Source organism: Zophobas morio, unplaced genomic scaffold (genome assembly GCF_036711695.1).
Source record: "Zophobas morio isolate AGI-343-1 ecotype UQ-CSIRO unplaced genomic scaffold, CSIRO_AGI_Zmor_V1 ptg000044l, whole genome shotgun sequence".
Classification (NCBI taxonomy): domain Eukaryota; kingdom Metazoa; phylum Arthropoda; class Insecta; order Coleoptera; family Tenebrionidae; genus Zophobas; species Zophobas morio.
This window is the reverse complement of record NW_026972149.1, coordinates 10,220,027-10,244,314: the sequence shown is the minus strand read 5'-3', so window position 1 is coordinate 10,244,314 and position 24,288 is coordinate 10,220,027. Positions and strand designations below refer to the sequence as shown.

General features: G+C 44.7%; 2 protein-coding genes and 1 long non-coding RNA gene across 8 annotated transcripts in view; 2 read left to right on the top strand and 1 right to left on the bottom strand.

Annotated features, from left to right (window-relative positions):
• The window catches only part of LOC135141184 (uncharacterized), a 69,922-nt gene that overhangs the window by 2,429 nt on the left and 43,205 nt on the right, over positions 1 to 24,288 (top strand). The window lies entirely within an intron of this gene.
• Positions 325 to 1,149, top strand: LOC135141612 (uncharacterized). Its single transcript, XM_064072868.1, has 2 exons — positions 325 to 434; positions 627 to 1,149. The coding sequence occupies exons 1-2, from the start codon at positions 432 to 434 to the stop codon at positions 1,008 to 1,010; spliced, it is 387 nt and encodes a 128-aa protein (XP_063928938.1). The 5' UTR covers positions 325 to 431; the 3' UTR covers positions 1,011 to 1,149.
• Positions 1,897 to 24,288, bottom strand: part of LOC135141353 (twitchin) — a 38,545-nt gene continuing 16,153 nt past the window's right edge. For all 6 annotated transcript variants that reach the window (XM_064072394.1, XM_064072391.1, XM_064072392.1 and 3 more), the window contains 32 exons: positions 22,948 to 24,147; positions 22,287 to 22,895; positions 21,934 to 22,236; positions 21,603 to 21,884; positions 20,947 to 21,549; positions 20,010 to 20,897; positions 19,072 to 19,956; positions 17,547 to 19,013; positions 17,194 to 17,496; positions 16,860 to 17,141; positions 16,501 to 16,806; positions 16,145 to 16,447; positions 15,636 to 16,094; positions 14,271 to 15,584; positions 13,503 to 14,220; positions 12,706 to 13,451; positions 12,353 to 12,655; positions 12,028 to 12,306; positions 11,869 to 11,974; positions 11,613 to 11,818; positions 11,251 to 11,553; positions 11,043 to 11,200; positions 10,261 to 10,990; positions 7,542 to 10,208; positions 6,318 to 7,487; positions 4,948 to 6,268; positions 4,748 to 4,900; positions 4,476 to 4,702; positions 4,136 to 4,426; positions 3,422 to 4,069; positions 3,068 to 3,370; positions 1,897 to 3,018 (listed from right to left, as the gene is read on the bottom strand). In XM_064072394.1, the coding sequence (XP_063928464.1) occupies positions 2,381 to 3,018; positions 3,068 to 3,370; positions 3,422 to 4,069; positions 4,136 to 4,426; positions 4,476 to 4,702; positions 4,748 to 4,900; positions 4,948 to 6,268; positions 6,318 to 7,487; positions 7,542 to 10,208; positions 10,261 to 10,990; positions 11,043 to 11,200; positions 11,251 to 11,553; positions 11,613 to 11,818; positions 11,869 to 11,974; positions 12,028 to 12,306; positions 12,353 to 12,655; positions 12,706 to 13,451; positions 13,503 to 14,220; positions 14,271 to 15,584; positions 15,636 to 16,094; positions 16,145 to 16,447; positions 16,501 to 16,806; positions 16,860 to 17,141; positions 17,194 to 17,496; positions 17,547 to 19,013; positions 19,072 to 19,956; positions 20,010 to 20,897; positions 20,947 to 21,549; positions 21,603 to 21,884; positions 21,934 to 22,236; positions 22,287 to 22,895; positions 22,948 to 24,147 (20,171 nt within the window). In that variant the 3' untranslated portion in view covers positions 1,897 to 2,380. The remainder of the gene's footprint in view (positions 3,019 to 3,067; positions 3,371 to 3,421; positions 4,070 to 4,135; positions 4,427 to 4,475; positions 4,703 to 4,747; positions 4,901 to 4,947; positions 6,269 to 6,317; positions 7,488 to 7,541; positions 10,209 to 10,260; positions 10,991 to 11,042; positions 11,201 to 11,250; positions 11,554 to 11,612; positions 11,819 to 11,868; positions 11,975 to 12,027; positions 12,307 to 12,352; positions 12,656 to 12,705; positions 13,452 to 13,502; positions 14,221 to 14,270; positions 15,585 to 15,635; positions 16,095 to 16,144; positions 16,448 to 16,500; positions 16,807 to 16,859; positions 17,142 to 17,193; positions 17,497 to 17,546; positions 19,014 to 19,071; positions 19,957 to 20,009; positions 20,898 to 20,946; positions 21,550 to 21,602; positions 21,885 to 21,933; positions 22,237 to 22,286; positions 22,896 to 22,947; positions 24,148 to 24,288) is intronic.

Sequence of the window (24,288 nt, the reverse complement as noted above, 5' to 3'; positions counted from 1 at the left end):
CTAAACGTTCCCAATTTTTCAATTTTTCAGAATGACTAGGCAAACTTTTTGTGCTCTGGTATGGAATTTGTCGCCAATACAATTCAAAACTTGTTATAGTTTTTTTAATCGTAACTGGTTTGAGTGAAAAAATCCCAAGGTCTATTTTGTTGTTTTGGGTTGTCTTAATATTCCAGTCGGTAATAAAACCGCAGAGGCGCATTAATTTTTTTAATTCATGCTTCTTCAGTGGTGAAATTTAAAATGTTGGGTATTTCCCTGGCCGCCGACTTATCGATGTCCGAGAAACACCCAAGGCGGTGATTTCTAACGTAATGCGAATCAGTTATACATAAATACGTTCTTCGAGATTTCAACTTCACTCTTGTTGTGATCTCAGAACGGTGAAGTTCGTCGATAGAGTTCGCTTGTTTTCGCATAGTTTACACACAATGGTAAGTAGTCGTTTACTTAGTTTTCGTTAAAAAAGTGAAACTTGTTTGTTTTTTTTAATTAATTTTTGTTAAAGTGTTGATTTTTTACCATTTACAAGTAGTTTAGTGTTCGTTCATTGAATTATCTCGTGGCTATAGTTCATAGTTTATCGGTGTTATCACAATTTCACAATGTGGTGTTTCCTTTTTCAGAAATTCCTAGTTGTTTTGGTTGCCATTTTCGCTGCCACCATGGCTCAGCGTCCCATGTATGCCGGAAGTCGTCCCATCGGCCGCCCAGACTTAGCCAGTCGTTTTAGAGACCCCAATGAGGAATCCACTGTTGCTGTTTTTAACAGAGTGGGTGAAGATGGGACAACAGCCAAAATTCCAGTTGATGCCCGTGGAGATGCCGTATTGGTAGATAGATTGAACCAGTGGCCACGAGAACACAGACCTTTCTGGCTTCTTAACGCCGATCATATTGAAGCTTCGAGAAATTCTCAAGGAAACCAGTTACAATCCAGATTTGGGGAAGAAACCAGAAGCATCCGACCAGTCGACCAGAGGTCCCCGTTTTTGGGATCAAGGAATTAATTAATTGCCTTTACTGTGATACCTATTCGAATTTTATACTAACCTGACTGTTGTTAGATTTTACTGACATGTTAATAATGTTTATTATTATAAATTTTGTAACGTTTATAAGTTGAAAATAAAAGTAAGGAGTTGAAAAGAGTCTTTTTCTTTACGTAGAGGATTAGATTTGTGTAGAACGGATCAACTCATTGACAAAAATGAAAAGTGTAAGGTGTCTTAATGTGGAGCCCTGAGGCTTCCTTCCATCAAACAAGTATTTGCTTATTCAACCTTGACTGTCTTCACTTTCGTGATAGTTTTTTCCATTCGTGGAAATTACTACAATTTTTAGTCAAGGTACCGGTGAACAATACAATTGTGGTTATCCGTCGATGACAAATGTAATCACTTCCTTTGTATGAATGAAAAACCGTAACCAGAATAAGATCTTGAAGGTTACTACGATTTTTTTTTTCATAACCAGGGTTCTTGGCTTAAAATTCCAGACCCGGCGTAAATATTTGTACCTTGATTATGTTTTTGTGTCACCACTTCTATGAAAAAATTGTAGAGGTGAGCGACCCTATAGCAACGTCGGGTTGTTTATTTCGAGCTATTAAGTCATTTCTGGTAGTGATTATGTAACTGAATAGTCGACATTTTGTAACCTTCATTTGTTTAAGTTTTTCTTCAAGTCGTGATCGGTCGCTTTAATATGCAGATGTGAATTCGTTATAGCTGATTTGGTGTTGTTTTAATTCCATTAGCGCGAAAAATTTTTCGCAATGCGAGTATAATTACAAACACCGACAAGTTGTGTTTTTTCGGTTATCAGAAGACAATGAGTACATTGTTATCTCTTTCGAAACATGTGAATCTTGAAGGTTGTTTGAAAAAAACGATGTTTAAAAATTATATATTTTTAATTTACATAGTATGATACAATTTTGGTACGGCTTTGCAAAAGCGATAATGCATTATGAAAACTTAAATAATGAACAACGATGGCATAATGAACAGATGGCAAAAGCACTTCCACACTAAATAAAATTTTCTCTTTTCATACCGTTAAATAATTCGACAAGTCTGCTCCCTATTCGCAAATGAAATGAAAAAAAATTAATAATGACGGTGCGGTAATGCTTCGAGAGTCGTCGAGGAAGTAGTCGGCATAGAGCTGTATCCGAAAAGTCGTCACGTAGATGTTAAATTGAGGATGCTGAGACGTTTAGGAGAGGGCGCTATGCCGGGCCACCTCCTTTCCGATCGCCGCGTGATATAAAACACTTATAAATAGATTATTTATACACAACATTATGATACATAAGTACATTTTCTCTCGGAGCAAGTCGTTCGTTTATTTAGCGTTAATAGCGTAGTCAGAGCTCTTAGAGTTCTCCTGGTGGAACAACGTTGAGGGAGAAGGCCGCGAAGGTTTCCCCTTTCTTTCCGATGGCCTTAGCCTGGTATTGACCGACGTCGTTAGAGTCGCAGGACACAATCTGCAAGGTATAGCGCTTTCCGTCAGCGGTGAACTTGTATTTGGTTCTGCTCTCCTTGATAGGTTTGCTGTCCTTCAGCCAGTTGATTTGTAGCACGTCGTCTTCTGTCTCTGCTTCGAAGGTGGCGGACTCTCCTTCGGACACCGTGGCGGAAACCGGGAATGTTTTGAACACGGGGCTCTTGGGCTGCTCGCCGGGTACTATCACGTTCAGGGTGCAACTGCTGAAGCTCTCTCCTGCGTCATTGAAAGCCTCGCAAGTGTAGGCACCAGAATCCTCAGGGAAGATCTCGGCGATGATCAACTTGTAAATGTTCGCTTCGTTAGTGTACTGGAAGTCTTTGCTAGGCTTGATTTCCTTGTTGTTGTGCAACCAGATGACGTCGAACTTGTTGGCACCTATGATGCGGCAAGACAAGGTAACGGGTTCACCGTCCTTGACGAAAGCGGATTGAAGGTGGCTCACGATCCTCGGGGCTTTGTCTTCTCCGTCCTTCTTTTTCCCGTTAGTAGCGTTTGACATGGCTGTAACAAGACGGTCAACCGGGAAAACGCACCAACAATCTTTACTTACGTTTGATCTTGAGACGGCATCTAGTTTCTGAGGTTCCTACTGAATTGGTGGCTTTACAAACATATTCTCCTTCATCTTCAGGGTACACTTCGTTAATGTGGAGCTTGGCAATTCCGTTCTTGTATTTCAAATCGACGACTTCAGAGGAAGTCAAAACTTTGTTGTTCTTGGACCATACGATTTGCGGGTCTGGGTCTCCAATCACGTGAGCAGTCAGTGTTAAGCTCTCACCGTCGTTGACAGTAAGGTCCGACAAGTTCTTGGTGAATTTAGGAGCGCACATGGTTGAATCGTCAGGTGGTACTACAAGACAATATTATTTTTCTGTATGTAAGAAAATAAATAAGTACGTACATGCGAGCTCTTTGGTGGCACTCCTTGACCTATTTGGACTTCCCGTTGAATCCAATCTGCCATATTTCTTCTGCGCTCGTTTCTCGGCGCCATCTACACTCAAGGTAGACGGAGAATGGTTCAAACTGCTCCTCAGTGGTGACACACTCGGGATGGGTTTCTTAATTGTAACAGTCATAGGTGCTGGTTTGATCGGTTGTTCAATATATTTCCTATCGCCCGAATACAGGAACTTCTGTGCTAGTCTAGACTGTTCTTCAGTACTGGCGTCGCCTTCAACTATAACAACGCAAGATGTTTCATCCTGTCCGTGGATGTTCGTAGCCACGCAGGAATATTTCCCGGAATCTGATGGTCTGCACCCTACTATTTCCATAGTTATGACACCGTCGGAAGTGGACATCGAATATTCATATTTGCTGAGTTCGCGTTTGTCTTTGTACCATTTAACGGTAGGGAATGGTTTACCGCTCAGACAACACAACAGTTTGCAAGTATCCCTTTCTTGCATAACGCGAGGACGCAAAAGGAAGGTGAAGCTAGGTGCACATTCGTGTTCTTCGGCCCAGTAGGTGTATGGTAGTGGTTCACGTCTGCGTACGGGTTCAGCTTCGGAAGGTTTGTAATCCGGAACAACTCTTGGAAGAGCTGCAAGAGAAGAAAAATACGGTTAAACGTTGCTCCGAGACAACAAAGCGGTTCGAATCATCTTACGTTGTACGTTGAGGAAGACCACTTCTTCTCTAGCTCCGTAGTGGTTTTCGGCTCTTATTATGTATTCACCACGGTCTTGTAACTTAGCCCTGTTGATGATAAAGTAGTAGTCGTCTCCGACGTAGCGCTTCATGAACTTGACGCTCTGTCGGAGTTCTACATTGTTATGGTACCAGCTGAGTGTCGCTGCAGCGCAACCAATAACCCGACAGTAGAATTTGACACTTTGTCCTTCATAACAGAAAGCGCTTTGAGGTTTGATGACGAATCGAGGTGCGGCTTGCCGACGATCTACAACAAATCGTATTAACAACGTTTTTGTCCCGTTCTCGTTACGTACCGAAGAAGGCGTCATGGATCTTGTATTTGTCGATGAGTAGTTTACGCAGTGACGAGTATTCTGATAACCTGCCAAGAGGGAGAATGAACGACTCCCAGTTGTCGTACTTGGCGCGAATTCTGTTGCGGATCTTGATGTATTTGGATTGTTCGATTTCTAGTGTTCTGTTGCTGTGGTCTCCGCTCAACCAAGCGTGCATTAGACACTCTTCAGCGGTCATACGTTTCCTGTAATCAGTAATGAAAACCTGTTTCTAAAAACCAACCACTTACTCTTTGTTCTTCAGTAGTAGTCGTCTGATGAAATCTTTGCCTTCGTCCGAAACGTGACCGAATGCTTCTTCGTCGAAGTCCCAATCGCAGGCCTTGACGTTCTTCAAAGTTTCGATGTCGTTTTCACCGGCGAACGGTGACAGACCGCTCAACCTAGACAGACTTACTATATTATATCACAAAAGTTGCAAAGTACTTACAGCACGTATGCCAAAACACCGACGGCCCACATATCAGTGTAGAAACCAACCGGTTCACGTTCGACGATTTCGGGAGCCGCGAATTCGGCAGTTCCGGTAGAAATCTTGACGACTTCATTAGGATCCAGTTTTGTGGCAAGTCCAAAGTCGATCAGTTTGATGTTGGTGCTCCTGCGAGTCTGGCACATGATGTTCTCTGGTTTGATATCCAGATGGATGATGTTTCTTTCATGCATGTGCTTAATGGCTTCACATATTTGCCTCATGTAGTTGATGACCTCAGCTTCTGACATTTGGTAGCCTTCTGCCGTGATACGTTCGAATAATTCTCCTCCTGACAAGAATTCGTAAATAAGGACCATCTCGTCGTCATCTTCAAAGGCGTCGTGTAAGTTGATGAGTTTAGGATGGTGGAGCTGGTTCATGATGTCAATTTCCTTACGGATCAGTTCCTTCTCCATGGCGTGAGACACAGGAATGAACTTGGCTGCGAATATGTTACCAGTCTGGCGTTCGCGGCAGCGGTGTACAACGCCGAATGCTCCGGTACCAATTTCTTCCAAAATGTCATAATCATCGTAAACACTTCGGGTCTTGATTTCGACAGGTTGGGGCACATATTTGGAGTAAATATCGAAAACGTATTGATCGTAGTCTTTGACGTTTTCTTTGTGGGATTCTCTCTTTTTCTTGCCGGTTTCGTCAACTTCGTACTTTCTCTTTTGTATAGCTTTCTTTCCGGTGTCTCTGGTCGTTACTAGTGTGCTTACTTCAGAAGCGTCAGACCGACCGTAGATGTTTTCGGCATAAATTCTAAATTCGTATTGGTGGCCGGGTGTTAATCCGCTGACAGCCATTGTAGTTAACCGCGTGTTGCCAACTCTAATCCAAGTCGATAGAGGATGTTCTCGCCTTTCAACCAGGTAGTTAGTAATGTTGCTACCGCCATCCCATACGGGTGCCTTCCAGGACAGAGCCAATGAATCCGTTCCAATATTGTCAACGACCGGGAATCGTGGAGGATCTGGACGATCAGAAATTTGAATCTTGATAATAGCGGAATCTTGTCCCAGGTTATTCTCAGCAGTGATTCTGTATGGTCCACTGTCCAGTTTACTGCCGTCGCGAATGGTGAGAATGGCGTGTCTGTCCTTGACTTCTACATGATAGTGACCGCCGGACTCGATAACTTCGCCTTCTCTCACCCACGTGATCTTTGGCTTCGGATGACCAGTGAACGGAATCTTGATAACAACGTTTTCACCCTTGTCGAAGTATGCGGTATCACGGAAGCGAGGTGGAATGTTGAGTTTTGGTGCAGCTGCAATAGATACATTAGTATGAACAAACCAACAAACGAATCGACTTACTCATAATAATAAGTTCGGCACGGGTGGACTTCACTCCAGCTTTGTTAACGGCTCTGCAGACATACTCATCAGCATCTTCACCAAACACGTCATTGATGGTCAAGTAGTGAACATCATCTTCGCTATAGATTGTATATCTAGACCCGCTAACGATTTCACGGGCTCCTTTGTACCAAGTGATCGTAGGTTTCGGCGAGCCAGTAATAGTACACTGGAATTGGGCGTTGTGGTTTTGTATGCAGTTGGCGTTTTTGAGAGGCTTGACAATTTCTGGTGGTGTCGCCGCAAGTGGATCCTTGATGACCACGGAAGTGGAAGCGGATGAAGGTTCAGAAATTCCAGCGATATTTTGAGCGAATACTCTGAATTCGTATTTGCGTCCTTCAATTAAATTGGAAATATTAATTTGAGTTGGTAGACAAATTGAAATGTTGACTCTTTGCCATGTGCTGCTGCCAGCTTCGCGTTTGTCGATCCAGTAACCCTGTATGCGAGCACCTCCGTCGCTCTCCGGTTTAGCCCATTCGAGGTTGACGAAATCGCCACCGACTTGCGTAACTTTAGGAACACCAGGAGGTGATGGTGGGTCGAATGGAGCTTTAGCACGGATCGGGTTAACCCCGTCGAGTGGAGGACCCATTCCGTTGTCGTTGACAGCCATAACACGGAAAATGTACTCTTGGCCTTCAGTTAACCCTTGGACAGTGAAAGTAGTATCTTTGCAGGAGCTGTTAATTGTGATCCAGTGGCTGAGGGTAACGTCCTTCCTCTCAACGACGTAGTGAGTGATGCGTAGACCACCATCGTAAGATGGCGGCTTCCAGTTGAGCGTGCACGTGTGTTTAGTGACGTCGCTGGCTTCCAGAGGTCCGGTTGGTGGACCGGGAAGACCGGTAATGTAGACGGTAAAGCTTCCAGAAGCACTTCCGCTGTCGTTCTTGACAGTAAGGTTGTAAGTGCCGGCGTCATCTTTAGTGATACCTTTGATGAAAATGATAATGTAGTCGTCAAAGATGGTGTATTTGATGTGAGCGGATTCGTCAATCTTTTGTCCATTCTTGGTAAGAGTGACGTCCAGGGGTTGGTCGCCGGAGTAGTAAATCTTGATCTTAGTGTTGTCGTTCTCCGCCAGGTACAGGTCTCCAGGTAGACGCTCGATGCGTGGAGGTGCTGCAAAAATTACAATTAATAACATGCCAACTTGAAGATGAGGTTATCTCTTACTTCCAATCCTCAAGCGAGCGGTTGTTGTAACTGAACCCAACGAATTGCTAGCCTCACAGGTGTAGTCACCATCATCGATATCCAGAAGGTCAGTAATGTGCAACCATGCAACTCCTCCCTTGCTTTCCGTTCTGAATCTTCCACTGATTTTAATTTCGCGTCCGTTTCTTAACCAGCGGAAGGTAGGTTGTGGTTTACCGGACGCTTCACACGACAAGGACACCGATTTGCCAAGAGGTGCGGTCTGGTTGCCAAGTGTACGAATCCATTCAGGTTTCTCACCTCCAAGAACTTCACAAATTTTAACAGGAGTAGTGCACGCGCTTGGTTCACTTCTGCCAGCAGTGTTAACAGCATAAATTCTGAATTCATAGTCTGACCTTTCGGTCAAATTCAAAACCGTGTAGCTAGTGTCAGTAACATTATAATCGTTACATTTGTGCCAAATCGGGCTACCAATTTCGCGCTTCTCGATGATATATCCCGTAATTCTAGAGCCACCATCGCTCGTAGGAGGTTCCCAAGTAAGGTCGACGTAGCTCTTTCCAACTTTGACGACCTTCGGGTTTTGAGGTGCGGATGGCACGTTGAATTTGCCTTTAAGTTTGAATTTAGACGACGATTGTGATGGTTTACTGAAACCAGCGGCGTTCTTGGCGCGCACGCGGAACTCGTATTCGTGGCCGCTGATCATGTTGTAGAGATCGAAGTGAGTTTCCTTGATGAGGTAATCGCTAGCGCTCTGCCAGTGAGTGTCAGATACATCACGGTATTCAAGTTTGTAGCCTTGGACGCGTGAGCCACCGTCGTTGGCAGGCCTGTCCCAAGTCAGGGAGATGGTGTTTGTGGTCCAGTCAGTGACACGTGGCGCACCAGGTGCGTCAGGTACTGTGAATGGATACTTGGCTGTGATCGGGTCGCTGCTTTCAAGAGGTTCGCTGATACCGTACTGGTTTTCGGCACGGACTCGGAAGCTGTATTTCTTGTTTGGTTCTAAGCCCATCACGTCGTAGTGGGTGCTGCGGACGAAACTACTAACTTTGACCCAAATTCCGTTGGTGTCCAGTTTTTCGACAATGTAGTTGGTGATGGGTGAACCGCCATCGTCGGTTGGTGGTCGCCAAGCCAATGAACAGTTGTCAGGAGTGATGTCAGAAATATCGAGAGGTCCTTGAGGTGGTTGTGGTTTATCTACAACCAAAACTCTACATGTGGCAGAGTCGGATCCTTCAGAATTTGTCAGTTTGATAGTGTAGCTTCCACTATCGTTTCTCTTCGCTGATTTGTTTGTGAAGATAGAAGCAATATCGGTAGTTTCAAATTTGATCCTGCTGTCTGATAAGACTTCGTCTCCGTTGATAGTCCATGAGGCTCTTGGTTTAGGAGTGGCTACGTAAGGTACTGTGATCTTGAATTCTTCACCGGCAATCACAACCATGTCTCGGATGCTTAAATCGGATGTTATTCTTGGTGCCGATGGTGGTGCTCTTGCAGCAATAGCATCGGATGAAGAACTCCATGGTCCCTGTCCAGCAGCGTTAATAGCCGCCACTCTGAATTCGTACTCGTGATTTTCGATCAAATTAATGACTTTGTGGGAAAGATCTGGTATGAGAGCATGAGAAGCTTTGGTCCATTTGTCTTCCGAAATCAGTCTCTTCTCAATAACGTAACCAGTAATTGGAGATCCTCCATCGTGTCTGGGTTTGGTCCATTGAATAGTAATAGAGTCTTCACTGGTCTCAATGCCTCGAGGAGCTCCAGGAGCACCAGGAGGATCAAATGGATGTCTAGCGCGGATAGGTTCAGCGGTTACTGCCGGTTCTGATTGACCATATTGATTTTCAGCCATAACTCTAAATTCGTACTCTCTTCCAAGCGTCAAGTTACGAATACGGATAAACGGAACAGTGACGTAGCTGCTAACTTTAGACCAAGTGGGCGACCTAGCTTCTTTCTTTTCAACAATGTAATTTGTAATGTCAGAACCTCCGTTGTCTTTAGGTGGTTGCCAGTACAAGGTGAGAGCGTCTCCTGCAAATTCGTCAGCGCGAAGGTTCTCGGGTTTGCCCGGTCTGTCGAGTACTTTAACATTAATGGTAGCAGTATCAAAGCCAGATGGATTCTTGAGTTGCAGTCTGTACTGTCCACTGTCACCGCGTTTTGAGTTCTTAACAATAATGCTAGCAGCATCATCGCCCAATTTCGGGAATACGCGTGTATCAGATTCGTCAAGAATTTTGTCGTTACAGAACCACGACGCTGTGGGTTTGGGGAAACCGACATATGGAACGTGGATACTGAAATCTTCACCAGCTCGTACGGTGATATCACGAACTCCTCCGAGGTCCATACATGGTTTATTGGGTTGTTCTTCAATAAGAATACTGGTGCTCGGTCGGCTCGGTTCAGACTTGCCGACTTCGTTAACAGCGATTACCCTGAATTGATATTCTTCTCCTTCTTTCAATTTCGGCACCGTGTACACAGTCTCGGATATAGGAACAGAATTAACGTCGCTCCAGTCATCGTCACCCTTGGCTTTCTTTTGCAACAAATAACCCTTGAGTTTGGAGCCTCCGTCGCTACGTGGTGGTCTCCAAGACAACGTAACGCTGTCTTTGGTGATGCGATCTGGTTTTGGTGGTTCAGGAGCGTCGGGTTTAACTGTAAAACAACAATGAAACAACAGTGGTAAAATATCGACACGGATTCTTACATCTTTGGTGTTGTGCTGTGATTGGTTCGGTTGGTTTGCTTGGTTTGCCAGGTCCAGCTTCGTTCACGGCTATAACGCGGAACTCATATTTGTTACCTTCTCTCAGGTCTTGCACCGTATATTGAGTATTCGGGGTTGGATAGTTATTAACTTTAATCCATTCACCTCCGCGTTCTCTCTTTTCAACGTAATATCCAGTGATGGGTTTACCACCGGTGGATGTAGGAGGATTCCATTTCAGAGAGCATGAAGATGGAGTGTAGCCGGTAACCTCTGGTTGACTTGGCGCATCTGGTGGGTCGAATGGACTCTTCGCTACAACTGGTTTACCTTCAAGTGGTTCAGAAACGCCATAGATGTTTTCGGCACGGACGCGGAAGACGTATTTCTTTCCTTCCGTTAGTCCGCGTACGGTGAATGACGGACGTGGGCAGAAGCCAGGGCATGGACGCCAACTATCGGTTCCAAACTCGCTAACTTCAACAATATAGCCGCTAATTTCGCCGCCGCCATCGTCATGCGGTGGGTTCCAAGACAAGGAGACACTGTCTTGCGTGGTTTCGGTATACATAAGGGGTCCTCTGGGAATTCCAGGTTTGTCGACAACGATGACTTCGATGTCGGCTTCGTCGGAACCGTATTCGTTCTTGGCTCTGACGGTGTATTTGGCAGCATCGTCACGATTCGAAACTTCGACTCTGAGTGCGGTATGCTCGCTTGTTGTTTCGGTCTGTAGTTGATTAATAATAAGTTCATTATTTGTGAATGTTGCGGAAACTTACGTAGACTCTGTTGGTTTCAGGTATAACTACTCCATTCTTCGACCATTCGATCTTAGGAGTAGGTGCGCCGGTCAGTGGAATATCAATGTTAATTGGTTCTCCAGCGCGCACCTTGATCTTACGCCCGATAATTCCATCGAGCCACAATTTTGGTTTCTCTGTAATTTAAAATATATTTGTGTCGTAAAATTAGTAAGAAATAAACAACCTTTCATTGGTTTAGCGGTGAATACATGAGATGTGTCGCTTGGTTTACCAGCTCCAGCGGCATTAACAGCTGATACCCTGTATTCATACTGATGTCCTTCCTGTACCCTGTCGTCGTAGAATTCCAAATGGCGTGTAGGCTCTTTGTTGAGTTTAACCCAACGTCCTGTTGCACGATCCCGCCTTTCGACGTCGTATCCAATAATGGGAGAGCCGCCATTGCTAATAGGAGCAGACCATTTAATCTTGATGTGGTCTTTATCACTGTCCACAAGTTCCGGCCTTCCGGGTTTACCAGGAACATCTACAACACAGAAAACACAGTTAGTTTTAAATACATATCTAAATATGCCCAAAGTCCACCGTATTGATTCTTAGCTACGATTGGTTTGTCCGTATCTAATGGATCGGAGCGTCCTTGAAGATTCTCAGCAAATACCCTAAACTCATATTTGGTTCCTTCGAGCAGCCTTGGTACAACCGCGTGGTTGTATTTCGGGTTAACGTAACTGACAGCGGGAACCCAGCCCCCGCCGTGAGTCAAATCTCTCTTTTCGATTACATAGCCACTGAAATAACAATCGTGCAGTAATTAAAGTTAGTTATGGTATAGTCTTACGTTAGTTCACTGCCACCGTTATCTTTAGGTGGTTTCCATGAAAGCGTAACGCTTTGTGCGGTAACTTCTTCATATTCGAGAGGACCTTGTGGAGGTCCAGGACGATCTGAAATAGGTTATTAAACAATCTTACCTTAAATTCCGCATACGATAACGTACCCAAGACGATAACTTGGAACGACCCTTCATCAATTCCAGAGTTGTTCTTGAGTAAGAGATGATACAAGCCACTGTCCGAACGCTTAGCGTTAACCGTGTGAATAACAGTATGGTAACCAATAGAGGTTACGGTGGTACGGTCATCTGCAGTAAGCCCTTTGCTTCCAACAGTCCAGGTAGCCTCTGGGCACGGTTCACCAATAAAGTCAATATCAACGTGAAGAATAAGTCCGGCTTTGATACGAATATCGTTAAGCGGGGTCTTGATTTTGGGAGCCACTAAAAAGGAAATGTTACTTGGTTATAACAAAAACCTCAGACTTACAGAATCTAGCTTTAGCGGTTACAACATCAGAAGGTTCTGAAGGTTCGCTTTGACCAGCTGTATTGGTCGCTATTACTCTGAATTCGTATTCTTGTCCCTCGGTCAAGTCAGGTACTGTAGCAGTATTTTTGTTAGCAGGTACGTGAGCAGCATTTGTCCAGTAAGGACTTCCTTTTTCTTTCTTTTGAATGATATATCCAGTAAGTGGAGAACCACCGTCATTCTTCGGTGGTGTCCATTCAAGATCAACATGGTCCTTATCCCAGTCGGTAACAGCTGGTTTACCAGGAGCGCTAGGTTCATCTGAAATCAAAGGATTAACCAACGTATCAGAACACAGATCAAAAAATTACCGAATTCGTTCTTAGCAATAATGCTCTTGGGCGTCTCAAGGGGTTCAGATTCCCCAACGGCATTCACCGCCTTAACTCTAAAGTAGTACTCTTTGCGGTGAATCAGTCTCGTTATATCATGAGATGTAATCGTGGCCATTCCCGCATCGGCCCAAGTTCCTCTAGATACATCCATTTTTTCCACAATGTAGTGGAGAATTGGTGAACCACCGTCGTCGAGTGGTGGTTTCCAATTGATTCTTGCGCTTTCTTTAGTAACATTGCTGACATTAAGTGGAGGTTGTGGTGGTCCTGGTTTATCGAGGACTGTGACATTTGCGGACGCAGAAATGCTTCCTAAGTCATTAGTCAATGTTACGGTGTATCTTCCAGCGTCTGCCCGAATAGAAGACGACACATCGTAAGACATCTTATTGTTGTAAACACCAATATCAATTCTCTCGTTCGCTTTAATCTCTTTGCCGTTAACGGTCCACTTAACGGTGGGTTTTGGCGATGCCTCGATGGGAATGGTCCACCCGAAGCGTTGACCAGCTTTGACGGTAATGTCTTCAAGTAGCGTCTTGTCGAATGTGGGTGCCTGGAATCTAGGTTTGGCAATAACAGGGATGGACGCTTCACTAGGTTCACTTTGTCCGCCTTTGTTGACGGCGATTATTCTAAATTCGTATTCTTCGCCTTCGGTTAAGTTGGGAGCGGTGCCTTTAGTTTGATTACCAGGAACTTCAGCCGCTTTTTCCCATGTGCTAGATATATTTTTAGAAATATCGTATATTTTTCATTATGATTAGACTTACCCATGTTTTGGTCTCTTCTCGATGATGTATGAAGTGATTGGTGATCCTCCATCCTTTCGTGGTGGGGACCATTCAAGATCCACGTGATCTTTATCCCAGTCTGTTGGAGTGGGTGCGCCAGGCCTGTCTGGTTTAGTGAAGGGATCTTTAGCGGTAATGCTTTCAGCGGTAGTTAGTGGAGCCGATTCTCCTTGTTTATTGACCGCACAAACTCGGAACTTGTAGTCATGGCCTTCAGTAAGATTAGGTACTCGCATGGATGTCCCCATGGCTTCACCAACTGGAACCCAGCGCATAGTTTCAGTATCTTGTTTTTCGACTGTGTAGTGACTAATTTCGGAGCCACCGTCATCCTTGGGTGGCTTCCAGCGAAGCGTAAGAGAGTTCTTCGTGACATTGTCGGCCTTAAGTGGTCCCTCAGGCGGAGTAGGTACATCCAATACTGTGACGTTGACAGTAGCAACATCTTTCCCATTGATATTCTTTGCCGTTAGTTGATACGGTCCACTATCAGCACGTTTCGCGTCAGAAATCTTCAAAATGGTTCTATAGTCTTCGTTAACTATTTTAATTCTGTCAGTTTCAAATAAGTCATTATCTTTAAGAGCCCATGTTTTGCTCGGTGGCGGTTCGCCGATGACAGGTACGTTGAATTCGAAGGATTGACCAACGCGTATTTTAATGTCAAGTAAGGCGTTCCTGTCGATTTTGGGAGCAACTGAAAAAAAACCGTCGTTATATTGTTTTTGTCATAATTTCCGAACTTACGATTTTTGGGTCTCGCCACGTGAGTCTTGGAAGCATCGCTTGGTTCTCCAGGACCAGCTTTATTTACAGCGCGAATGCGGAACTCGTATGGTGTTCCTTCAATGAGATCATTAACCTTTCCGGTATTGACGTCGCCTTCGACTTCGGCACACTTCTCCCAATTGGGATTAAATTTGTCGCGTTTTTCGATGATGTACCCTGTGATCGGTGATCCACCATCTGATTCTGGTCGGTCCCATTTGAGCTCGACGAAATCGGTGTCGTAGTCGGTAATTTCCGGTGTCCCGGTTTTTCCAGGTTCGTCGAACGGATTTTTGGCTTCGATTGCTTGGGCGGTGGTGAGCGGCTCAGATTTGCCTTGCTTGTTGACGGCACGTACTCTGAACTTGTATTTTTTGCCTGGAACTAAGCCGTCTACATTGAGGGAGGTCTCAGGACCATCAGTTTCTCCAGCCGGTACCCAGCGACCGGTGGCTTCGTCCATCTTTTCAACCACGTATCTTTCGACGGGTTGGCCACCATCGTCGGCAGGTGGACGCCAGTTAAGTTTGCAACCGTTAGCGTGAACGTCGGATACTTTGAGTGGTCCTCCTGGCGGACTAGGTACATCCAAAACTATCACTTCTACTTCAGCGATATCTTTTCCGTTAACGTTTTCGGCTGTCACCGTGTAAGTGCCAGATTCGGAGCGTGTGGCATTACGGACGGAAATCTTCGTGTTGTAGTCGCCGTGTTGAACCTTGGTTCTATCGCCAGATTTAATTTCTTTCCCTTTGATCAACCATTTAGTGGTAGGCATGGGTTCGCCTGATACCTTGACGTCGAAGTTAAACGGTTGACCTGCCTTAATGCGTACTTCAATGAGATTGGTACGGTCGATTTTAGGTGCTTGGTTTCTGGGTTTGGCGATAATGGTCGGTGTTTCGTTGCTTGGGTCACCAGGACCGGCAGCATTGACAGCTCTTACGCGGAATTCGTAAGGTTGTCCTTCAATTAAATCACCAACAGTGGCCTTAGTTTGATCTGCTGGTACTTCAAAGGCCCTTTCCCAGTCCCCGAATTTATCTTTCTTTTCGACAATGTAGCCCGTGATTGGAGAACCACCGTCGTCCTTGGGTGGAGTCCATTGTAAGTCAACGTGATCTCTATCCCAGTCTGTAGCCTTGAGATGGCCTGGTGGTCCAGGTTCATCAAATGGATTCTTGGCAAGAATTGCTTGTTCGGTTTCAAGTGGTTTAGATTCTCCTTCTGCATTTACAGCAGCAACTCTGAATTTGTACTCTTTTCCAGGTGTCAAACCGGTTACCTCAAAGTCTGTAAAAGAAAAATGTTAGAACTGGTTTTAAAGTTAAGTGAAAGACGTACTGGGTTCGTTAGCCCTTCCGCAAGGTACCCAGGTTCCAGTTTCGGGATCCATTTTTTCGACTTGGTAGTATTCGATGGGGGTGCCACCATCATCTTTAGGTCGCTTCCATTTAAGTTTGCAGCCGTTCTTATTGACGTCTGATACTTGTAAGGGTCCTTCAGGTGGAGACGGTTTAGCGGTAACAGTTACATTAATAGTGTGAGTATCTCTTCCTGAAGAGTTTGTAGCGGTCACAGTGTATTCGCCGGTGTCATCTCTATTGACTGGTCTTATAGCAATCTTAGTATTGTAATCTACGTTTTCAATTAAGACGCGGTTATTGTTTTTGAGGGTCATGCCATTGAAGCGCCATTCTACAGTCGGTGGAGGCTCACCAATGATGTTAGCATCAAACTTAAGCGGTGATCCAGCCGAAATTGTGACATCGTGAAGGTGTCTCCTGTCGATTCTTGGCGCCACTGTGATGACATTTTTTAGTTAAAGTTAGTTTTGGTGCGTCAATACTTACAGAATCTCGGTTTCGCAATAAAGCTCTTGCTTGAATCTGAAGCAGGACTTTGACCGGCTTTGTTGACAGCAATTACACGGAACTGATATTCATTTCCTTCAATCAAACCATGTACTACGGCAGTTGGAGTTGCTGATGTGGTTTCCAAAGCCTTTTCCCACAAGGGACTGTATTTGTCCTTCATTTCGACAATGTATCCGGTTATCGGAGAACCACCATCGAATGGAGGCTCAGTCCATTTGAGTTCAACGTGTTGTGCGGTCCAGTCAACAGGTTCTGGAGCTCCGGGTTTACTTGGCGTAGCTAAATTGAAAGTTAGTCGTCATTCATACAATAGAAATAGCTATAATACTTACTGAATGGATCTTTAGCTGTGATGGTTCCAGCGGTTTCTAATGGTTCAGATTCGCCCTCTTTGTTAACAGCTTTCACTCTAAATTTGTATTCGTGTCCAGGAATAAGACCATCTACTTTCATTTCTGGTACATCGCCGGTTGTTTTTCCCACCGGTAACCAGATTCCAGTTTCTGGGTCCAATTTTTCGACAACGTAGGCTTCAATGGGTTCGCCACCGTCGTCTTTAGGTCTCTTCCATTTGAGATTGCAACCATCTTTGTGGATGTCTGTAACTTCCAAAGGTCCTTCTGGTTGTCCGGGTTTAGCTGTAAATTGACGTGTTAACTTATTGAATACCTTGGGGGTTTGTGTAACTTACAGACAACAGTAATCTCAATTTCTGCCGTGTCCTGGCCGTATCTATTCGACGCAACAATTTTGTAAATTCCAGTGTCCTTTCGTTCGGGTTTGTCGTTAAAGAACTTGGAATTATACGGAATATTTTCGACACGACGATGTGCTGTCTGTGTGACTGTTTTGTTGTCTTGGTACCATACAACTTCGGGAGCAGGTTCACCACTGACTTTAACGTCAATGTAGATAGGTTCGCCCTCCTTCACAGTTAAGTTATGCAGAGTGCGGCGATCAATTTTGGGAGCCACTGGAAAGTGTTTGTTAGTTATATGTATGCTGAGTAATAAGCGTCGACTTACATTTTCTAGGCTTGGTGACGACAGATTTCGATGCTTGGCTAGGTTCACCAGGACCTGCTGCATTAACTGCCCTCACTCTGAATTCGTATTCGACACCTTCATCTAAATGGTCAGCGGTGCCTTTAGTATCTTGAGGACCAACTTCTCCAGCTTTTGTCCATTTTGGTGAGCCTTTCTCCCGTTTTTCGATAATATATCCGGTGATTGGAGATCCACCATCATTAGTTGGTGGAGTCCATCGTAAGTCGACGTGATCCTTGTCCCAGTCAGTAACTTCGGGTGTTCCCGGTGCACCAGGCTCGTCTATAAAGTAACTCGATAAAAAAAATTTCTTTATTTTAATCATAACTTACCGAATGGATTCTTGGCCACGATTGTCTGTTCGGCTACAAGAGGTTCCGATTCACCTTCAGCATTCACGGCGGACACTCTAAATTTGTATTCCTGACCAGGTTCAAGGTTATTGAGGTCGATCTTGGGTTCTTTTGCGCGACCTGCCGGTACCCAACGGCCAGTAGCAGTATCGAGTTTTTCAACAGCGTAGTATTCGATTGGTACACCACCATCGTCTTGTGGTGGGTTCCATTTGAGGCTGCATCCCTCTTTGTGTACGTCACTGATTTTGAGTGGACCTTCGGGTGTACCAGGTTTGTCAACAACTTTAATTTCGATGCTAGCTTCGTCTTTTCCTGAACTATTCTCGGCTTTGAGAGTTAACGTTCCGGTGTGACCTCTTTCGGCTACAGCGATCACTAACTTCGTTTTGTAGTTCTCAGAGTCCACGGTGATGTCTGAACGTTTTTCGATACGGGCTTTGTTTAAGAACCAGGTCTTCGATGGTGGAGGTTCTCCGGATACTTTGACGTCCAGACGAATATGTTGTCCCGCTTTGATGGTGAGATCTCTGAGTGAGGTGCGGTCAATTTTAGGTGGCACGAATCTGTCTTTGGCTGTGATGGTTTCTGATGGTGGGGAAGGTTTACTTTCGCCTCCTTTGTTAACAGCTTTGACACGGAACTGATATTTTTGTCCTTCTTGTAAGTCGGGCACTTTGGCCTCTGTCTTGTTTCCTGGAACTTCAACAGCTTTCTGCCATTTACCAGTAACAGGGTCTTTCTTTTCAATAATGTATTTTTCAATAGGCGCACCGCCATCTTCTTTCGGTGGGGTCCATTTGAGATCGGCATGATTTTTGGACCAGTCTTTGACTTCGGGTTTTCCAGGAGTATCTGGTTCCGTGTAGGGATTCTTAGCTGTAACCGGTACTTCGGTTTCTAATGGCTCTGATTCACCCTCAGAGTTGACAGCTTTCACTCTAAATAAGTAATCTTTGCCTTCGTTTAAACCAGTAACGTCGGCTTCGGGTGTTTTTGTTGTGGTAACAGGTATCCATCTGCCTGTGTCTGTGTCCATACGTTCGACTACGTAACCACTAACGGGTTCACCGCCGTCATCTTCCGGTGGTTCCCATTTGAGTTTGCAACCGTCGGCTTTAACGTCGGATACTGTGAGAGGACCTTTCGGTTTCGAAGGTTTGCTCAGAACTTGGATTTCTACATCGACGGTGTCCACACCCGAATCGTTTTTAGCTGTGACTGTATAGACACCTGTATCAGTACGTTTAGCTTTTTGTAAAGTGAAAGAAGTGTGATACTCTTCATTTTCGATCTTAAGCCTGTCAGTATTTTTGATAGTTTTCTCTTTCAGGGTCCAGGTTACTACCGGTGGTGGTTCACCTTTAATATCAGCTTCGATACGAAGTAACTGTCCGGTTCGTAGAATCTTCTTTTGTAAGTTTTTACGATCGATATGTGGTGCCACTGTAAAAAAATAGTTACATATATATATATGTTGAAACAAAAATGTATGAACACTTACAGAATCTAGGTTTAGCAGTGACTGGTTTAGACGGATCACTTGGTTCACTTGGTCCAGCCTTATTAACTGCCACAATTCTGAACTCATACTCGTGTCCCTCTTCGACATTAGTGACTCTTCCGGTATTTCTGTCTCCAGGAACTGTGTTTGCGTCAACCCACCCACGTCCGGCTTTATCGTGCATTTGAATGATGTATTTTTCAATTGGAGCACCGCCGTCACTCTTTGGAGGAGACCAGGCCAGTTCGACGAAGTCCTTATCCCAGTTTTTGGGATCAGGACGTCCGGGTTTGCTGGGTTCATCGAAGGGATTCTTAGCGATGATAGATTTTTCGGTTTCTAATGGTTCCGATTCTCCTTCTTTGTTGACCGCTTTGACTCTAAATTTGTAAGGTTTGCCTTCTTGGAGCCCGGCGATATTCGCTTCGGGCTCAGTGCTTCTGCCGCACGGAAGCCACTGTCCAGTGAGAGGATCGAGTTTTTCAATTTCGTAGTGATCGATGGGAGTACCACCATCGTCATCTGGTTTCTTCCACTTGAGTTTGCATCCGTGTTTGGTAACGTCTGTGACATCGAGAGGACCTTTGGGTGAAGAAGGTTTGCTCAGAACTTGAATTTCTATGTCAGCACTGTCTTCGCCGACTTCGTTCTTAGCAACGACGGTGTATTTTCCGGTTTGCGTACGCTTGGCACGGAGTACAAAGAATTTCGTGTTGTAGTCAACATTGTCGATCTTAATTTCATCGCTGGAAGCGATTTCTTTGCCTTCGAAGAACCAAGTGACCTTCGGTGGAGGTTCACCGGCGATATTAATGTCTAAGCTAATAGAGAGACCAGATTTGATGCTCAAATCTTTCAAGTTGGTGCGGTCAATCAAAGGTTTCACTGTAAAAGAAAAATATTATTAAGGTTGCTAGAACGAAGTGAATGTGTCTTACAGAATCTTGGTTTAGCGGTGTGCCAGTTCGTTTGTTCGGAAGGATCCGAAGTTCCGGCCTTGTTTACAGCGCGAATACGGAATTTGTACTGATTTCCTTCTTCTAGTCTGCTGACACTTCCAGTGCAGGTTGGTCCTACTTCTGCTACTTTAACAAAAGTACCACTAAATTTATCCATCGCTTCAATAATGTAACCGCTGATGGGTGCACCGCCATCTCTGACGGGTTTTTCCCATTTAAGTTTAACCGAATGTTCGTCCCAGTCGATAATCTCTGGTAGTCCTGGAGGAGCTGGAATATCGTACGGGTTCTTGGCAATGATAGGATTGTCGCCTTCTAGCGGTTCAGACTCTCCCTCTTCATTAACAGCTTTTACACGGAAGCTGTATTTCTTGTTTGGTTCAAGTCCGGTAACTTCATGTTCGGTTTTGTCGGGGTCTATGAAACCCGCAGGTACCCAACGACCAGTAGACGCGTCTTGTTTTTCAACAACGTATCCGGTAATCGGTAAGCCACCATCATCTTTGGGTTTCTCCCATTTGAGCTTGCAACCTTCTTTGTGGACCCCGGTGATATCAAGAGGCCCTTCAGGTTTACCGGGTTTGTCTAAGATAGTTACTTGCACAGGGGCTTCATCGAAGCCCGATTCATTTTCAGCTCTGATGGTGTAAGTACCGGTCCATTTTCTCTCAGTTTCAGTGAGAGTGAATTTAGTGTTGTAATCTTCGTTCTCAATCTTGATATTGCCGGCAGATTCCAAGGGTTTGTTGGCGAAGCTCCAGGTGATCTTCGGTGGAGGTTCACCTTTGACGTCAACGTCAAACTTGACAACCTGGCCTGCGCGTACCCTGATAGCTTGCAGTTTCTCGCGATTGATAAGCGGACGCACTAAAAACATAACTTATGGTTACGGTTTATAAAATATGAAGGGTCTTACAGTGTCTGGCTTTGGCAACATGTTGACCTGTCGGTTCGGAAGGTTCTCCGGGACCGGCTTTATTGATAGCGCGGACGCGGAACTGGTAAGTGTTGCCTTCTCTCAGCCCAGGTACTTGTGCATCAGTAGCTGGAGAATCTGTAGTAAGAATTTCATCCCAAGAAGTGGAGAATTTTTCCTTCTTTTCGATGACGTAACCGGTGATGGGAGCACCTCCGGTGCTCTTGGGTGCGGTCCATTTAAGGTCGACACGGTCCGCGTCCCAGTCAGTGATTTCGGGCGTGCCTGGTTTACCAGGAACGTCGAATGGATTCTTCGCAATGATTGATTTATCGGTTTCGAGAGGTTCTGATTCCCCTTCATCGTTTACAGCTCTGACTCTGAAATCGTATTCGTGACCTTCTAGTAAGCCTTTGACGTCCATTTCTGTATCGTTTGTTCGTCCGACGGGAGCCCAGCGACCTGTTTGTTTATCTAATTTTTCGACGACGTATCCAGTTATTGGTCGGCCACCATCATCTTCTGGTTTACCCCACTTAAGTTTGCAACCGTTCTTAACGACGTCAGTGGTTTGAAGAGGCCCTTTAGGTTTGGATGGAGATGCTATGGAGGGGAGTTAGTACACCTAAAATCTACCAAGCGAACTAAATACTCACAAAGTACGGTGACTTCGACCTCGGCTTCATCGGAGCCGTGCTCGTTGACCGCTTTGATTTTATAAATACCAGTATTTTTACGAATAGAATTATTAATAGTAATCTTGGTATTATAGTCTATGTTAATAATTTCAATGTTTCCTTCGGATTTGACTTCCTTGTCGTTCTGGAACCATGTGATTGTCGGTGGCGGTTCACCTTTGACATCCACATCGTATTTAATGATTTTACCAGCACGAACACAGATTGCTTTGAGATTCGTTCTGTCGATTCTTGGTTTGACTGAAATAAGCGCGTTACCTTAGAAATTTCAACAAAGTGGTTCACTCACGAGCTCTGTGTTTAATGATCTGCATTTTAGAAGCATCAGACGGTTCACCAGGTCCAGCTTTGTTAACAGCGATAATTCTGAACTGGTACTCTCCGCGTTCTTTCAGGTCTTCCACTCTAGCTTCAGTTGCGTCTCCGGGTACTTCACCAGCCTTTTCCCAATCAGGTTTATACTTATCTTTCTTTTGAATGATGTACTTTTCGATGGGCGCACCACCATCGCTTTGTGGTTTGTCCCATTTAAGGTTGACCCCTGTATTATCATAGTCCACGATTTCTGGAGTACCCGGTTTGCCAGGTTCATCTACCGAACGCGTCGATTAAATGAGTTACCTACACCTTTCATAAACTTACCAAATGGATTTTTAGCAAGAGTGCTACGATCTGAAACTAGAGGTTCAGAATCTCCCTCAGCGTTAACCGCTGTGACGCGGAATTTGTATTCTGATCCTGGATTGAGTCCAGTGACGTCGTACTCGAGTTTACCGTCAGGACCGACTCTGTCAGCCGGTAAACGTCCAACACGGACCCATTTACCGGTAGCCATGTCCATTTTTTCGATTTCGTATTCCTTGATTGGACTGCCACCATCATCTTCTGGTTTCTTCCATGCGATCTTAGCCTTCTCGGCGGTGACATCGGACACCTCGAGAGGACCCTCAGGCGAGCCAGGTTTGCCTAAAACTGTAAGTTCTACGGTTTCGGTATCCTTGCCGTTTACGTTTTCAGCTATAAGAGTGTATTTTCCGGTATCTCTACGGGCCGCATTAACAATTGTGAAGTCTGTGTGATAATCTATGTTCTCGATTTTGATTCTTTCGGTGTTCGTTAAAGGAATATTGTCTCTCCAAACCCATTTAACTTCCGGCGGAGGTTCACCGGTAATATCAACAGACCATTTGTGGGTACGACCGGCCTTAATAACAATCGACTTGAATGTTTCTCTGTCGATACGAGGTTTCACTAAAAGAAGAAAATATTGTTTGAAAATTTACCGATTTTGATGAGTACTTACGATTTCTGTGTTTGCAGAGATGGTTGTCGGTTGCTTCCGAAGGTTTGGAAGGCCCGGCTTTGTTATGCGCACGCACCCTAAACTGATACACCATGTTTTCTTTCAAGTTTTCTACAATGCATTCAGGATTGCTGTCTTCGGTCTTAGTGACTTCCGTCCAGTCTGGTGAGAATTTGTCTTTCATTTCAATTGTGTAGTGGCTGATAGGACGTCCACCGTCATTATCAGGCTTGGCCCACTTAAGTGTGACACTCTTATTATCGTAATCAATAATTTCGGGTTTACCAGGCGCTCCAGGCTCATCGTATGGATTCTTAGCCATAATAGCGTCAAATGTTTCCAGAGGTTCAGATTCGCCTTCCTTGTTTTTAGCTCTAACTCTAAACTTATACTTCTTCTTTGGAGTAAGTCCCTTGAAGGTGAATGAGTTTTCGTTGGGACCCACTTCACCGGCAGGTATCCATCTGCCAGTCTCCATGTCCATTTTTTCAAGGACGTAACCGGTGAGTTCGGTACCACCAGTGTCTTCTGGTTTTTGCCATCCAACTTTGACGTGTGTGGCGCGGACTTCATCAATCTTGAGAGGACCTTTCGGAGGTGTTGGTTTGTCTAGGACTACGACTTCGGCCGTACCTTCGCAGGTTCCTGAACTGTTGGTAAGGACTAAGCGGTATTTGCCGCTGTCTATTCTAGTACATCTTCGGACTGTTATTACGGTATTGCGTTCGTATTTGTCGATGGTTATTCTTTCTTCTGCGTCTTGCTTGATTTCTGTTTGGTCTAACATCCATTTAACTTCTGGTTCGGGTTCACCGCCATATTTGATATCGTATTTGACAGTTTGGCCCTTTTTCACGATAATAGGAATGAGATCGTTTCCAATGATGAACGGTTTAACGAATCTGCATTTAGCGATGATCGGTTTCGTGGTATCGCTAGGTTCACCAGGGCCGGCTTTGTTAACAGCTCTTACTCTAAACTCGTACTGGCTATTTTCCTTCAATCCTGGTACGGTTCCGGAAAGTTGATCTCCGGGTACTTCGATACCTTTAGACCACTCCTTTCCGAATTTTTCCTTGACTTCGATGATGTAGCTAGTGATAGGTGCACCACCGTCGTTGTCGGGCTTACTCCATTTAAGATCAGCGTGATCTTTGTCCCAATCAACAACTTGAACATCTTTAGGTTTACTTGGTTCATCTGTAACGGGATAGGCGAATATTAGCTAAAGTCACTTTTTTTAGACGAGATCCTGAAAAATAATTGTCGACGTTTGGACGTTTCAAAAAACATGTGCTGACGTTTCGATTTTTTTAAATTCCTCTTAAGCCTATTTTTGTG